This window comes from Centruroides vittatus, unplaced genomic scaffold (genome assembly GCF_030686945.1).
Source record: "Centruroides vittatus isolate TY-2023 unplaced genomic scaffold, ASM3068694v2 contig_1154, whole genome shotgun sequence".
In the NCBI taxonomy this organism is placed as follows: domain Eukaryota; kingdom Metazoa; phylum Arthropoda; class Arachnida; order Scorpiones; family Buthidae; genus Centruroides; species Centruroides vittatus.
The window spans coordinates 3,948,203-3,962,971 of record NW_027120741.1 but is presented as its reverse complement, the minus strand read 5'-3'; the positions used below and the strand labels follow the sequence as shown (position 1 = coordinate 3,962,971).

The 14,769-nt window shown below is 24.0% G+C and overlaps 1 protein-coding gene across 6 annotated transcripts in view; it reads right to left on the bottom strand.

Annotated features, from left to right (window-relative positions):
- LOC136979026 (spermatogenesis-associated protein 13-like) overlaps positions 1-14,769 on the bottom strand; it is a 42,626-nt gene that overhangs the window by 4,587 nt on the left and 23,270 nt on the right. For all 6 annotated transcript variants that reach the window (XM_067274911.1, XM_067274906.1, XM_067274924.1 and 3 more), the window contains exons 4-12: positions 14,055-14,150; positions 13,514-13,652; positions 12,007-12,125; positions 11,735-11,911; positions 8,000-8,188; positions 7,733-7,912; positions 7,328-7,432; positions 2,452-2,709; positions 33-161 (exon numbers count right to left, since the gene is read on the bottom strand). In XM_067274911.1, coding sequence (XP_067131012.1) covers positions 33-161; positions 2,452-2,709; positions 7,328-7,432; positions 7,733-7,912; positions 8,000-8,188; positions 11,735-11,911; positions 12,007-12,125; positions 13,514-13,652; positions 14,055-14,150 — 1,392 coding nt within the window. The remainder of the gene's footprint in view (positions 1-32; positions 162-2,451; positions 2,710-7,327; positions 7,433-7,732; positions 7,913-7,999; positions 8,189-11,734; positions 11,912-12,006; positions 12,126-13,513; positions 13,653-14,054; positions 14,151-14,769) is intronic.

Genomic DNA, 14,769 nt, shown 5'->3' with positions numbered 1-14,769 from the left:
TAAAAATTCGTTCAATTAAAATATAAATTTACCTTTTTACAATAAATAATTAGATGATCAAATAAAAACAGATGAATGAGATCACGAGACCAAGTTGAAGGAGCACGAGTTACTTCACCCGAATGAAGTAACATGGAACTGGTGTCTAATAAATCTGGTCCCTAAAAGTATGAATATGAATAATTATATTCTTGCATAATCAGCATTAGATACATAATAATTATTCATTAAAATATGTATATTTTTAATTAGTTTATAACTAACTAAATATGATAAAATTAAATTATCTTGAATCATCAAGAACTTTTGCAATGTAACTAAAATACTGCAGATTAAACTTTCAAGATTTTATCTTCATAATTTAACAGCTTATTTTTTTTAAAAAAAGTTTCTTCAAATATTGACATATATCATATCTTCAGAGAAAATTTCATATTTTGATAAAATGTATGTGTAATAAATTCCAAATTTTATTTTATTTAATTTCTCTCATTAAAAATTATTTTAAAAATTATAATCATGAATATAGAATCTCACCTAAACACAAAATTTCCAACAACAAAACACTCAAACTCAGTATTCAAACACTTTCAGTCGCTCCTTTATCGACCTTCTTCAGGAAATGTAAAACAAAAACAGCTGTTCTATTTATAATGTAGCTGCATTCTAAGTTTGAAAAGTTTCAAATCCTGAAGAAGGCCAATAAAGGAGTGGACAAATATGTTTGAGTACTGAATTTAAGTGTTTCATTGCTGGAAATTTTGTGTTTAGGTGAGATTCTATATATATTGTTCCAGTGTGCTGTTGTAGTTTTTATATAATCATGAATTAACTCAGTTGCTATGATAACAATATAAACTTTGAAAAACATAAGAATTAAACAATATAAGGCCATAAATTATTTGAATCTTATGAAAGATCTTCATTCTTCACGTTACTATTTATGTTCAAAACTAAAGCACCTTTGCACCTTCTAACAGGACCATAGTGGAAACAAAATTTGGCCCAGGCATTGTATTAAAAGCTGATTCTCTAAAACACCCTATTTAATTAAAGGAAAAAATAAAACTAAGTAATTTAGGTTAATTTAAATACAATATTATCATCATTATTAATGGCTTCTGTTAATATTATGTTTAAAATTTTTATATAAAAAGACATTTCTGATGGGTTTCTAAATTATGCATTTCTTGTATAACTCAACTAAATGATCGCCATAATTAATAGGTCTATAAACTTTCTATTATTAATGATTAGATATTAACTAATTTGGTAATAGAGGTAGACGTTAAATGGCACCTCTTATCTAAATTAATAATTATAATTTTTAATAATTTATTAAATAATTTAAAACCGTTTAGAAGAAAAGAACTAGCCCGGAGCAGGACTTGAACCCGCAACTTCTGCTTACACTGCAGTGCACTTTTTCTTCCAGACAGTTCTAAATTATTAAAAATTATAATTATTAGTTTAGATAAGAGATGGCACCTAATGTCTACCTCTGATACCAAATTACTTAATATCCAATCATTAATAATAGCAAATTTACAGCCCAATTAATTACGGTGATAGTTTGATTGAATAACAAGATATCAGGCTTCAGGAATTTTATTATATTCTTGTATAACTCCAGCATTATGTTAACTAGTCCTGGAGGACATCAGCCTCTCTGGTATCTGTCAGAATTGCCAGTCCAGCCCTACCTTCCAAAACATATTTTCTAGTTTACCAAAACAAAATGAGTGATTCATCTAAAGAATTATTTGCATAACTTTAAAATGATTTAATCATCTTAAAAATAGCATAAAACCAAAAAACAGAAACTTTAAATTTTTATTTAATACATTTATAAATCCTATGTAACATATAACTTATAAATGGCAATAGTTATTAGACTATGCTATTAACTTTAATTTTGTTTGCATTTTAAAAATTTTTATAAATGAATAATCAGTCACTTGTAATTATCACTTATACAAAACTTACAGCTTTTAATAAAAAACGTAATCAATAATTAACTTTAAAATATATTGATTACATTCAATCATCTTTCAAATAATTACTGTAATTGTCTTAATTGGAAAATTAGGAAAGGCATGCTAATAACTATTATGACAGTTCAAAAAAAAGCTGCAAATGACTTTCATCAATATCAAAAATATTTTTTATTTTTAATGAATTGATTCTTTAAAAAACATAAAATTCAAATATATATATATATATGTATTTGAACTTTTTGAATGTATGTACAATTAAGAAAATATACTTTTATTTAAACATAATATACTAGAAAAAATGTTTAATTTAATTTTATCTATTTTAATGTAATTATCTAATTATCTACTTACTTAAAATACTCACTAATATAAGTTATATTATGTTCATCATACATTACATCTATGAACAGTAAATACTGATTCAAAATTAATGTATGTATAAAAAATAACTAACCTCCCAACCATCAATTGATTGCTGCCATTCTGTTAATCTTTCTAAACATTCCATCCTCCTTTTCCTTTCATTAACCAATTGAGCTACTTCTCTCATTGCTGCTAATGCTTTTGTTACAGGCTGAAAATCAGGATGATCCGTTTTGGTATACTTCAACAATTCAGCTAATTGCAATGGATATTTACAAATCTTCTGAACTGGTGTTAATAAGAAACCATCTAATGAGATATCTATCATTTCTTGTAATAGCCTACATGCCTAAATATAGAAATACTTTGAATAAATAACTTATATTAAAATTTGGTAATTCAAAATAATATTGGATTACTACTTACTAGGAGTAAGTAAAGTTAAATTGTTTAATACAAATATTTAACTTATAACTTTTAAATAAATTCTCCCATCATCATAATATTTTTAACAATAAACAAATATATATTTCTGATATTTAATATGTAAAACACAAATGCCGAAGCTAAAAAACTTTTATATTTAATTTCTAACCCATCAGGAAGTTTCATTTTTATTAAAATGTCATTTAATTTTTTATCTTTATGTTAATGTTCTTTCAAAAATGTCAAAATTTATACACACAAATTTTTATAAATTTTATTAATCCAAATTATATTTATATAAAAATGTATATTTTTGATTAAAAAACAGACAGGCCATTTAAAGAGCTTTAGAAATGAATTTAAGGAACTAAATTAATTTAAACACAAGATATGAGTGTTTATTGATAAGTAAGGTCTCTTACAACAATATTCGACAAAGTGTTGAGTTAGAAACACAGAGCACAGAAACTATTTTTAGTAGACACGTCTCTAGTCTGTATGGTGTAAAAACCTCAGTTTGTTGCATCATGTCACTGCTTAACAGTTATGTTTAAAGATGAAATTATTTTCTTCATATCATGCAAAGTAACAATCAGTGACTGAATTTTTAGTGTTGGAAGGTTGTGCTCAAGGGAAAAAGCAAAATCAATTTGGTGAAGTATTGTGAAACTTTGCCCACATTTAAGATTAAGATTGGTAGGCAAGACAATACACGATTTGCATTACACCAAAGAAACAGCTAAGACGCTTAAGAATGTGAAGTTATAGGTTATTCTGAACCATCTTTACAACCCAGGTTTAGCATCATCAGCATTTTAGTTGTTCTAAAATTTAAAAGTTTTGAAAAATTTATCATTTTAAATGGTCATTATTATGTTGGAAAATGAATATGTATGATTAAAATAAATAATTTTGTTCTATATTTTAAAACTGGTCAGATTATTCTACCTCTTCCCAACTAATTTTATAAAAATGGAGACATTACTTGTCAATCAACCATTATATTTATAAATAAATTATTTATCATAAATTAAAACAAAACTTGTTCTAGTTTTTGTTTTTATGTAATTACAGAAATTTCATTCCTATGAATAATTCAATAATTCTGTTATTCTCAATGCATAAATAAGAGATGTAAAATAGAATTGTTGAATAGTTAAATAAGCCAGATATTATTACTTAAGACTATAAATAGCTTCCGTATCAAGCAGAGTTAGTCAATAACAGATAATTTAAGCCACCTAATTGTTTCTTTATTATTTTGCAAAATATCATATTCATGTTTCCATTACAGTATTTTTTTTAATGAAAAGTAAAAATTTAGAATGGAATGAAATTTTTCATCTATTTGATCTGTATAGAAAAGGATGTAAATCTTTAATTATAAAAATATAGTATAATCCAAAAGTTTTAAAATTATTAAGAACTAGATATTCATGTGAATTTAAAATTCAAATTAAATTTCATTCCAAAAATAGAGACGAATCTAAAACTAAGATATCGATTATGTCTAAGAAACAATAATTCAAAATTCTATCATGTTTTGTTTACATAATTTACATCCCCACATTTAAAATACATTTTTGTTATTTACATAACACAAAAACTGGAAAAATATACTATTCACTGTAGTAGTAAAAACACACAAAATCTACGCCTTATCAGCATAAAAACTTATATTAAAAACAATGTTTTCATTCTGCTTAATGAATCATCCTCAAGTTATAATTTTAAATTATATTTGAAATGTGCCATGTAACTCATTTCAAATATAGTATGCTTATCTTTTCTTGGAAAAATTTTATTTTTTATGATAGAAAGATGAAAAAGTCGAATGTATTTATAATAATTATCCTGATTTTATATAAAGCTCGCATTAAGTTATATACAGTAATAAAATTAATTAAATTCACTAATACTTTATTTGTGAATCTATTTATTACAAAAATTTATTTTCTATCTCATTATTAAGCACCAATATAAAATATTACTGTTGAAAATTACTGATATTCTGTAGAAATTAACATTTTTATCAAAATATTGCTTTATAGGTTTGTTGATAAATCTAAAATTTTATTTATTATTTATTTAACTTTCATTTTATAAACTCATTACTACTGCTTTTTTTTTTATAAATCTTACTTCTATTATTACTTCATATAACATTTTTGTGTGTTATTTACTTTTATTAAAAAAATTGATCTAGGTTCATTTTATAAGATTTAAGAATTTAGTTTTCTTCTTTCTTATAGGTACCATTCTTATATTAGCTTGAAATTTCTCAAAAAAGACAAATAATTTACATTAAAAGATAGTGTTTTTAATGCATGAAACAAATTACTAGTAAATTTTCCAAGTCTCTTTACATATTCTTCAATTTATCTAATTATTACTGTTATTTAATTATTATTTATCTAAGAAGTAAAATGCAATTCATAAAAAGATTTCACATCAATTCTAGTTAAATGACAATATATTTGATTAAACCACCAATAAAATCAAAAAAATAAAATTAGAAATCAAGCATAACTTGGTAAATGTCAATGTTTTCTAAGTAAACATTATTTAAATGAGTTTTATTAAAATCATTTCAATTCAAGGCCGAATTTGGAATAATGCCAAATACAGAAGAAAAATTATGATGTTTACTTAAAGTACATTACAAATTGATAAAATATCATTTCTTTAAATAAAAAAATGAAACTGTAACATTAAAATTTTAAATGAAATTATGATAAGTATCAATATATCCCAATCAGACTTTTATATAAGAACCATCTCTATGAATTTATCCAGATAGACATTGATATTTTAATCCCTTTTAAATTAAAGTAAGTATTATATTTCTTTACCATATAAAATAATAATTTTTCTTTCAAAGACATTATAGATTGTAATAGCCAGTCTGTTTAATAAGATATTAAAACGTAATTTCATTTGGTCAATAACTATTTTATCTAGAAACTATAATTTTTAAAATACGTATTCATACTTTATTTTGGATAAGAATTTAATTACTTTTAAACAGTGCAATTACTATTGTTGTTGGAAGTGAATTAATTGACATAATTTATTGAAGCTGTTTTAAAATGAATTATGAATTTTATTTATTTTTCATAATCTGGTATCCTTTAAAATTATTATTTGCAATTGATAAAGAAACTATACAGAAATAAATCTATTTGATAAAAGCTAGATAAAATTATAATTAAAAAACTATCTTCAAAAAATATTTAAATTAATTAAGTCAATTGAAATTTTAATTATGAGTTAATATTGAGTTTAAGTGAAATCAATGAAAATATTTTATAAGAATAAATTATTTATTTATTTATTTTTACTAACGTATATGTATTCATAGTATTCATTAAATATGTATCATTTAATAGAATTCTGAATAATTCAACCACCAATCACATGCATTTTATAGAAAGTATACATGTCAAAATACATTGTATTTGTCAATATAACTTATGAATTATATATATATCATAACTTATATTGACATACTACTCTTTTATATATATATTGTTTGCTTTAAGAAACATGCATCTCAAAATATTCCAAATTAATCTGAATGAATCTGAAATGTAATCTGAAATGTAATCTGAAGAACTTGCATAATTTTCAACTGACTAATTCTATGTGATCTCTCAATAAATACAATGAAAGAAAGCTATTTACATAATCTGAAATTAACTTTTTATGATTCCATTATTAATTTCATGGTTTTTTCTAAAATATAAAACATCCTTTAAAATATTTTAAATGGCTTAAATCGAATTTAAAAATGTTCAAAACAATTTAATTCGATTGCTCCCTAAGGTATAATGATTACCATGCATAAGATACTTGTCTTCCTCTTTGAAATTAATGCAACGACTGCTCTTTACGGATTTAAATATTTCGAGAGTTTCCAGTGTCCTTATGTGGTCGTCATGTTTAGCACGTCTTATTATAAAAGCTTGGTCTAGATGGACTTGTATGTTGTTGTCAGCGGCATACCTGGCAAGAGCGGTGTTGTATTTTCCTTTAGTGATGTCATACTTGTGTTCAGCCAGCCTTACTTTGAGAGATCGTGTGGTGGCGCCGACGTACTCAAGATCATGCTGGAATCTATTATCTCTCGGCGTAATTTTATAAATGCCAGGGACCCTACGCATGTCGGTGTTGTCCTTTCCGTTTCTAAGGATGTTATAAACTGTAGGGGCATGCCTATAAGCTAACCTGTCACCTCTGTGACGGGCAATCTCTTTATATAAGGTTTGCATGTTGTGAATGCATGTTGTGAATGTAAAGAATGTTTAAAAAAAAAAAAATCCTCGTCTATCTGCTTTTAAATATAAAACATCCTATGACAAAATTTTTATACTCTATTTTGGATATTTCTAAGTTACTCAGTTATATGTAATTCAAAATAATTTATTAATTTATCTTAAATAATTTTTTTTAATTCTAATTTTTTTATTTTATTATATCATTAAAATAATAAATTTAATACAAAATAATAATAAGCAGATATAATTTTAAATTTTACATACTTCAAAAAAATGAATATATTTTGAATCTGCATATAATTCTTGCAATTCACTAACAGCTAAAGGATGATTATTGCAATATTCTGAATAAATTTCAAATTCATCTTTCTGTAAAAAAAAAAAAATTACTTTATTTGCTTCCTTAGATATTTTTTATGAATTATTATAGCTAAATTATTTAAATAAACAACATTAAATAAATTATTATTTAAGAATCATATCTGTAGAATCTGTAGACTTAAATGTATCATGTCTTTTATAAAAATGATAATCCAGTATGATATCTTTGAATAAAATATTATATTAATTCATTTTATTACAGACTATTAGCCTTAGGAAATTCAATTCAAAATTTTAATTTTTAGCAAGTAAGTTTAAGTGAATAATTTCTTAATAATATGAACTCACATGTTTGAGAAAGCAGTTTCCTATTTGACTAAGATGAGGTCGTTCCATATCAATACAAGATTCAAGATGTTTAAGAAAACCACTTTGAAAATGATATACTTCTTCTATATTACCAAAGATGGTTGCAATACATTCATCTGAAAACATGTCTGATCGACGGCGGACTTGTCTCAGATAACCCTAATGAAAATTTCAATTTAATCAAATTAGTAAGAAAGAAAATATACACAATTTAAATATAATGTTAAATTTAAAATTCACAATTACCTCTACAACATCTTTAAGATGCTGTACAAAATCTTTTTCTGTGCTAACAATTTCCTTTACAACATTGGCTCTGACTTGTTCATTACTTAGTAAACTAACACTCATTTTTCGTGGCACTTGTTGCATTAAAGTTCCATTATTCATTTTGCTTATACAATCCTCTACTGTGTCTTCTTGATTTACCCTTAACTGTTGAAGGAAAAATAGATATTATATCATAATATAACAATATCAATATTTTCATTACAAAATTATATAAACTAATCTTAAAATTTTATATAACTGTCAAAAACTATATATATGTTTTGTAATTTATTATGACTATTGGTATATAAAATAAACAAATGAATGTCAAAAGAAAACAAATAGAGTTTACTGAACCCTTTCTTAGCAGTTTCAAACAATTGTTAAAATCACTTCATTTCTTTTTAATTTCATTAAATTTTTGAAAAATTAACAGGAAATAAAAAAGTTAAATGGAGAAGACCAGTAACCAAATTTAAAAATAACCAGAATAATGTCTCTTTTTTTAAATAGAAATTAATGTTCTTCATATATTCAAATACTTTCATCATTTCTTTAACGACAAGCAATTAATTTTCTTCTCGGATTTTTAAAATTTAAATTATAATTCTTCTGAAAATATTTTTAAACTAAAAATTTTTTTCTACCTAAATGAATACATTATTGACATAACATCTAAAACAGTGATGTTTTTCAGATAATAATTAAGTAGATATAAATTTCATTCATTTCATATTACTGCTATTCACATGCTACAATTAAAATAATTTTTAAAAATCTTCTATAGTTTCTTATTGTTTAATTCTAGAAAGGATGTTTTCAAAAAATGCCATCAACTACAACTATATCTGCAGTTCAAATGGGTTGGGAACATATAACCTGAAGCTCAAACTCTAAAAAACTTTTAACTTTGTACTTTTAAATTTTACACATACATTTAACCTATACAAACAACTTATATATAATCATTATACATTTAAAAACTAATAATTTCAAATAAAACATTAACCTATGCATATGTTAGGTTTTTTCTTAATAGTTATTATGTTGCACATTTAAAATTTTTGTAGTTTTCTTTTATATTGACTTGTTTTTATTAAGATCTTCCACTTTTAGATCATCCTAAAGAGTAATGCCAATATTTGCATTAAAAAATTTTCCTCAAAATTTCTATATTAAATTATTTTCACTTTTAATTTTTGAATCAGGATTATATTTTATAGTTAAACCTTGTTAATAAACTAAATAAAATTATCACTATTTTGTTTATATTACTCTAATAATAATCCATATAATTTGTGACAAATATTTCGATAAGACTTTCAGAAATTAATTTCTATAATAAATATTGTATATGGAACTCTAGAGTTCTGCCATGTATATAATGCATATAATGGAAAATATAATATAGTATATTTACTTCTTTAAGAATTGTATGGAAATTACTATTACTTTAATACAATTGCTACATACATTTATCCGATAAAAGAAAAAGTACCATAAACTATAATCTTTATTTTCACTTTCAATCTTTAAAATCATATTTGTAGAAATCAAAGATGATTTCTACAAATACAAACAAATGAATTCAAATCAAAATTTGAATTCATTTGTTTTTGTATTTATTCAATAATTTAGTAACATTTTTCATTTTAAAATGATTATTGTCCCATTTAAACATTATGCAAATTTTCAAATATTAAATTATTAAAAATTTGACAATTGAATAATATAAGAAGTTTTAACAGAGATAACAATATTTAAATTCTCTGAAAGCTGAAATAAATTTCTAGGTTTTCTCCATCTAACAAAGTTTAAAGTTTAATATAAAAATATCACTGACTTATTTTATTATTTTAATTTCGAATCGCACAGTCCTGAAGTATTTTTTCCATTTTGGCAGGTTTCCATTTTGAACAGATTTTAATATTTTATTTTATTTGTTCAGTTTTTTTTAAATCTTTAAACTACACAGATAAATGTCATATGGTTACATTCATTTTTATAGTAAAAATCACTTTTGCATAAGTAAAAAATTTATTACTAGGCTTAATCCAAATAAATCTAAAGTGATTCCAACTAAAGATGGGAATGTTTGAATGCAAAAATTGAGAACTATTCGATTAAAAAAGTTCTCAGTGTTCCCAAGAACTTGTGCTAGGTATTAGAATACCTCTTTGATATGATCCTTGAGCTAATATGACAGCAAACAAGCTAATTTGAATACCAAAAACTAATGTTCCACTCTCCAATTAGAAATTTTAATTGCATTACAGTAATATTGGATAACCAGATTACAGAGACAAAGTTCCCTAAGATCTGTGATCTGGCTTCAATATATTTTAATACCCTAAATTAATCATTTAAGTCAATTTCTGTAATTAAGCAACATATTAATCAACATGTTTTTGAATACTCTGTACTATTTAGTTTCTAACTACTCTGTACAAGACAAATTGGCAGCACTGTGTTACTGCTTATTCATGAAAATGATGAGACTTTGTTGTTCGTTATTGAGAACCATGTTCTTGGAAATTCATTTAATACTTGAAAATTCTAGATTCTTACAAGTATTCAATTCTGCACCCTCACTAATTCCAACAAAGACTAATATTAACAAAAAGATTCTGTGTTTATATGTCCCTTGTCGTGTGACCTTTGTTTTTCTGACAAAGTTTGAAATTGTTCTTGGAATAAAGTTTTTTGCCCATGATGGTCATTACATTTGGAGGCAATTTTCCTTATTTGTCTACAAGTGGAATCTTAACTTTCTGCTTATCCATATTAAGTTACATTCTTTGGTACCCAAAAATCTTCCGTTGGACAGGTTTCTGGCTTATAATAAGATTTAACCTAGAAAATGGCTCCATTCTAAAAAAATTTTTCTATTTAGGTAGGTTTCTGTTTTATTCAGGTTCTAGTTTAGGTAAGTTTTATTATATATATGTTACAGTCAAAACCTGTTTTTAGTTAGAAAGTGTTTTAACTAGTTGAAACTAGTTTATACTGAATGTCTTTGTTAAAACCCATTTTGTCTAGTTAAAACTAGTTTTAACTCAAATTCATTTTTGACTAGCAGTAAATTCTAGTTTTAACTACACAAAACGGGTTTTAACAAACACATCCAGTATAAACTAGTTTCAACTAGTTAAAACGCGTTCTAACTAAAAACGGGTTTTGACTGTAACATATACATAGAAATCTCATAATGAAAAAAACACAAATACACCCAAAATCAGTAAAATAATTTAATGATACAAACATTTTCACATATTACTCACAAACAACAACAGGCATATATTAATGAGTACCTGATGAAGTTTTTGAGTAACAGGTAAAAGCATTCTTATCATTAAATAATTTTACTGGTTTTGGGTATATTTATGTGCTTTTTTCATTATATACAATCGGTTTTTGAAGAAGTGAAAGAAATCTCATAAATTAATCAAAATGAAATTTAAAATAACTATTCAAATAGTTGCATGTGATTATAATTACTGTAATTATATTCAGCAACTTTAGTTATAAGCATTATTAATTAAACTCTTTTGATCATCATAAATGAAGAATTTAAAATTGATTAATAGTATCTAAACCAGACCATTTATTCTATTGGAATATTTTCTGAGTGATAAAACTATTAATCATATAAAAAATAATAATAAAGTAAATATCTAATTTTAATACATATCATAATATTTATTTACTTACCCTCACAAATGCTGCTGGAAACCAACCACTTCTAGTCCCAATAGATCCCCACCACCAATCTTTATCACTAGAATCTGTAACTTCAATAACTTCGCCTGCCTGGAATGCTAATTCTTCAGCATCAATTGTAACATGATCCCATAAAGCTTCAGCATATGTTATACCATCATCACTAAACTAACAAATAAATAAATGATTATTTATTTTTCCTTGCAAAGCTATTTTTAAAATTTACATTAAATATTATTTTTTATTATATTAAAATGCCTTACTTCTCTAAATAATGTTTGATTTCTGGAGGATATGTGAGAGTCTTCTCCGTCTGATGAGAAATCATCTTCTGAAGATGCAGTGCTGATATCACGTGATCCTTCATGATCAGAGAATCCAACTACAGAAAAATCAGAACAAGAGTCTCAAAATTTTTTCAAAAGTCAAAAAAGTCTCAATATTAATTTAATAGTAATTATGAAAATAAAAAAGCAGTAGTAGTATTACATTAATTCAAAGGTTGAATTTTTGTATAATCCTATGAGTGCATATTTCTGTTTGAATAAGAAATGTTAAAAAAGTTTGGTTTGATTACTTTCCGAAATAAACAATAGAATAGTTTAAAATATTGTAACTTCATGCATATAAAATAATTATCTTTCTGGTCAAATCATTGAAATTATAAGAAAAATATACACATATGCAGAAAATTTAGACAGTTGAAGATGAATTTCATGAGTATTTTAAAAATTTTAAACTAATTTTTACTAATTATAATTTAAATATAAAATAGTTACTTAAATGATTTAACAAAAATAATATTTTAACATAATATTTCAAAAGTTGACAGTGAATTTTATTCATTCTTTCATATTTAAATTTATTAGAACTAATATTCATTTTAATCAATATTAAAAGCACTGCAGTATCAAAAACAATGGCATATCATATTCATCTTATAAAATTTTATTTAAATTAACATAAAACATTTCCAATTTACAATCACTTTTATAACATTAAATAATTTTGAACCAAAAAAAAAAAAATTATTATATTTTGAACTTTTTAAGTTATTAAGATGAATACAGATATGTTAACTTAATTAACCTGTAACTTTATGGGCTGTATTTGATTTAAAATATGAAATGGAAAAATTATACAACAATTATTAAAGATGATGATAAGGAATAAATATAGAAAATATTTCCTAAAAATAATAAATAGCATTCAATGAGTATCATCAATCTTTTGCTGATTTAATACAGAACAAACATCTCATAAAAAATTTCCACTAGCAATACTCTTCTTGAATTTCAATTCTGAAATGTTCATTATAAAGGAAAATATAACCTTTGTTTCTTATGCAAGAATAGTTTTTGTATTAAAATCAGAAAATGGAAAAACTTATACTTTCTAGTAAATATATTTTAAGAGTGAAAAACTTCAAATAATTAATTAATTAATCTTTAATGTCTAGAAAAACAGCAAATGAGAAAGTTTTAATTGGAATTTAAGATTTTTGTTTTTTCTTATATTCTCTGTTTAAATTGATGAGAAAATTGCAAATAAACTAGACTCTGAATAAAAATTATTTACCATGAACAAAAGCATTTAGTTATTTGATCTTGTAATTTGTATTTTAATTATTTTCCTAATTAGAGGAATTTCCTAATTAGAGGATTCATTATATAAAAACAATAACTTTTGGTACAAATAAATATTACTATACTAATACTAAATATCATCTATTAATAAGATTATTTTATATATTTCATTACATAAACATACCTATAGTTCTAGTATTAAGTCCTACTTTTTCCAAATCTAATGGCTGACTGATTGATCGGTGTAATCTTGAATGGCCTCTGCGTTTTATTGGTCGTGACCTGTCAGTTCTCATTTTAATAAATGAAGGAGTAGATAATTGCTAAAATTAAAATCAAATTCAAAAGAAAATATTAGAGATTTATATAATATTTAGCATGAATATATAACAACAACAAATCAATTCTTAGATTTATTTATAAATAGATGTATTTGTAGTTTTATAATAAATAAATTTATCTTGGACTAAACAGAAATTAAAATATAATAAGTTCTCATTTTGTTGATTATTATCACATCAAAACTAAAGTAATAAATTATATTTTAAAATATAGATTTATAAATAATTTTTAAATTTAAAAAATTACAGATGACAATACAGTGTTAATAGTTACTAGTATATATTGTGTATATTCTTTTCACTTTCAAGAATGAAAAATTTGAACAAAGATTGAATAAAATATCAAAATACAATTAGCTTTGCAAGACAATTGTGAGAACTCACTCTTTCAACACTAGGAGTTTTTTTCAATGGTGTTCCAGAATCGGAAGAATGTCTTTTCAATTCAGGAAGATTATCTCTCTGTCTTGACATCTGAGCCTATTACAATATTAAAATGATTTGTTTTAAAATTAATATTTTCTAAAACATTAATCAGATAGTTTTCTTATCACAACATATAAAATATATATTTTGTAATATAATATTTATGTATAACGAATATAATAAAGATAAGAATTTAGAAGTTCAAAATATTTTTTCAATTAATTGTTCCATTACTGGTTTCTGTGGATTTTTAAAAATATTTTCAAAAAATAAATGTCTCATCCTAGAAAATAAAACTTATAAAGCCATTAATATATAATATAATTTACATCTACTAGTACGCATTTTTTCTATTATCAGGACTTATTATACTGGCTTTTAACACAAAATTATGTAAGTCCTGATAGTAGAAAAAATACGTACTAGTAGACGTAAATTATATTATAATAAAATAAGGACACTGAGGCATATTAATTTAACCATCAATACCGTATTTTACGGACTGTAAGACGCTCTTTTTTCTTCGAAAAATTGCCTCCAAAATTCAGGTGCATCTTATAGTCCGTAGCATCTTAAGCAATTTTTTAAAAAAAATACCTATAAAATTTAAGGTGCGTCTTATAGTCTGTAGCGCCTTATAGTCTGTAAAATACGGTATATATTTTATTATTCT